General features: G+C 37.1%; 1 protein-coding gene across 2 annotated transcripts in view; it reads right to left on the bottom strand.

Moving 5' to 3' along the window:
• The window catches only part of DPY30 (dpy-30 homolog (C. elegans)), a 16,327-nt gene that overhangs the window by 13,132 nt on the left and 1,764 nt on the right, over window positions 1-1,431 (bottom strand). For both annotated transcript variants that reach the window (XM_008583357.1, XM_008583358.1), the window contains exon 3: window positions 593-640. In XM_008583357.1, the coding sequence (XP_008581579.1) occupies window positions 593-640 (48 nt within the window). The remainder of the gene's footprint in view (window positions 1-592; window positions 641-1,431) is intronic.

A 1,431-nucleotide genomic window follows, 5' to 3' on the forward strand; every position in this document is an offset into this window, starting at 1 on the left:
AAAAAAAAAAAAAAGTTCAACCTCTTGACTCAAAACTAATTTGTTTTTTTTTATATGATCACAAATAAGTCAATTCAAATCTATTCAGCAAATGAGTTGTCAAAAGAGACTACTCATAGATCCAGAATTGAGCTGTCACAGCAAATAGCTGGAAAGAAGTAGTAACAAATACATATTATTTAGGTATCTAGGTATTGTGTAGGTGTTCAGGAATTATAGATGGCAAAGCATATTGGACTGGGGGTCCAAATGCCTGGGAGTTTTAAGTGCTTTTTTTTTTTTTAATTTTATTTTGTCGATATACAATGTGGTTGATTATTATGGCCCATTACCGAAACCTCTCTCCCTCCTCCCTCTCCCCCCTCCCACCCAACAATGTCCTTTCTTTTCGCTTGTCGTGTCAACTAATTTGTACGCCTGTAAACCACAAAGCATTAGTACCGTTAGTAAAACAAGCTACCCATAATTTGATACTATGCAGTTCATGATAACAAAGTTTTCTCCTGTGCAAAGCAACCTAGTGAAAACAGATCCCAAGTTTCTCCAGCCCTCAAGAGACGAATAGATGAAACATAAGAACTGGGCGAGTTACCTCGACGTTGTCTGTGAGACCGTACTCAGAGTGAGGATTTTCTGCAACCTAGAAAAAAAAAAAAAAAAAAAAAAAAAAAAAANAAGTCAACCTACTTAGGTAGAAAGCACAGCTCTTCACTTACTTCCTAGTGACCCTGAACAACAACTTCTCTGAGGTTTATAGGGCTGAAGATACATGCAAATTACTTAAGAGTGTGTCTGGCACATAGTAAAAGGTTTGAAGAAATATTAACAGCTTTTAATATTATTAATCTGCTTGGAATTGCTCCTGCTGTCATTTATCCAGACTTACCCATGTCTTTTTTAATAAAACGCAAAAATCTTCTCCAGGAAGCCTCTATTTTCCTAACCAATCCCACCCAGATCTGGTTAGTTCATGTTTCAGTATTTATTCATTCATTTGCAAAGTACCTTATTTTTTTAGACAACAATCTGTTAGCACTTATATGAAAGAATCTCTATAAAAACACATTCTTTTGTATATTTTTCACACACACTCTCTAAATCCAGACTTAACCACATAAGGCAAAAACTGTCTCCTGTGCGTGTTATATAGCCTGCAACAGCACCTACTACTGAACTCTACAAATAAACATTTATTACATGTTGCCTCCACCAGCACACTATTCTCCTACAGAAACCAATGGGTTTTTTAATTTTAACATATGGCTTTTACATAGCAACATCCCAACGGATGCATTAATAGCCATCAAGCAAAACAATTCTGACAGTCTCCGTCCATGTTTGTTTCTTAATATCACTTTTAAAAGTTCAACCTCTTGGGCCGGCCCGTGGCTCACTCGGGAGAGTGCGGTGCTGATAACACCAAGGCCGCGG

Source organism: Galeopterus variegatus, unplaced genomic scaffold (assembly GCF_000696425.1).
Source record: "Galeopterus variegatus unplaced genomic scaffold, G_variegatus-3.0.2 Scaffold2894, whole genome shotgun sequence".
Lineage (NCBI taxonomy): Eukaryota > Metazoa > Chordata > Mammalia > Dermoptera > Cynocephalidae > Galeopterus > Galeopterus variegatus.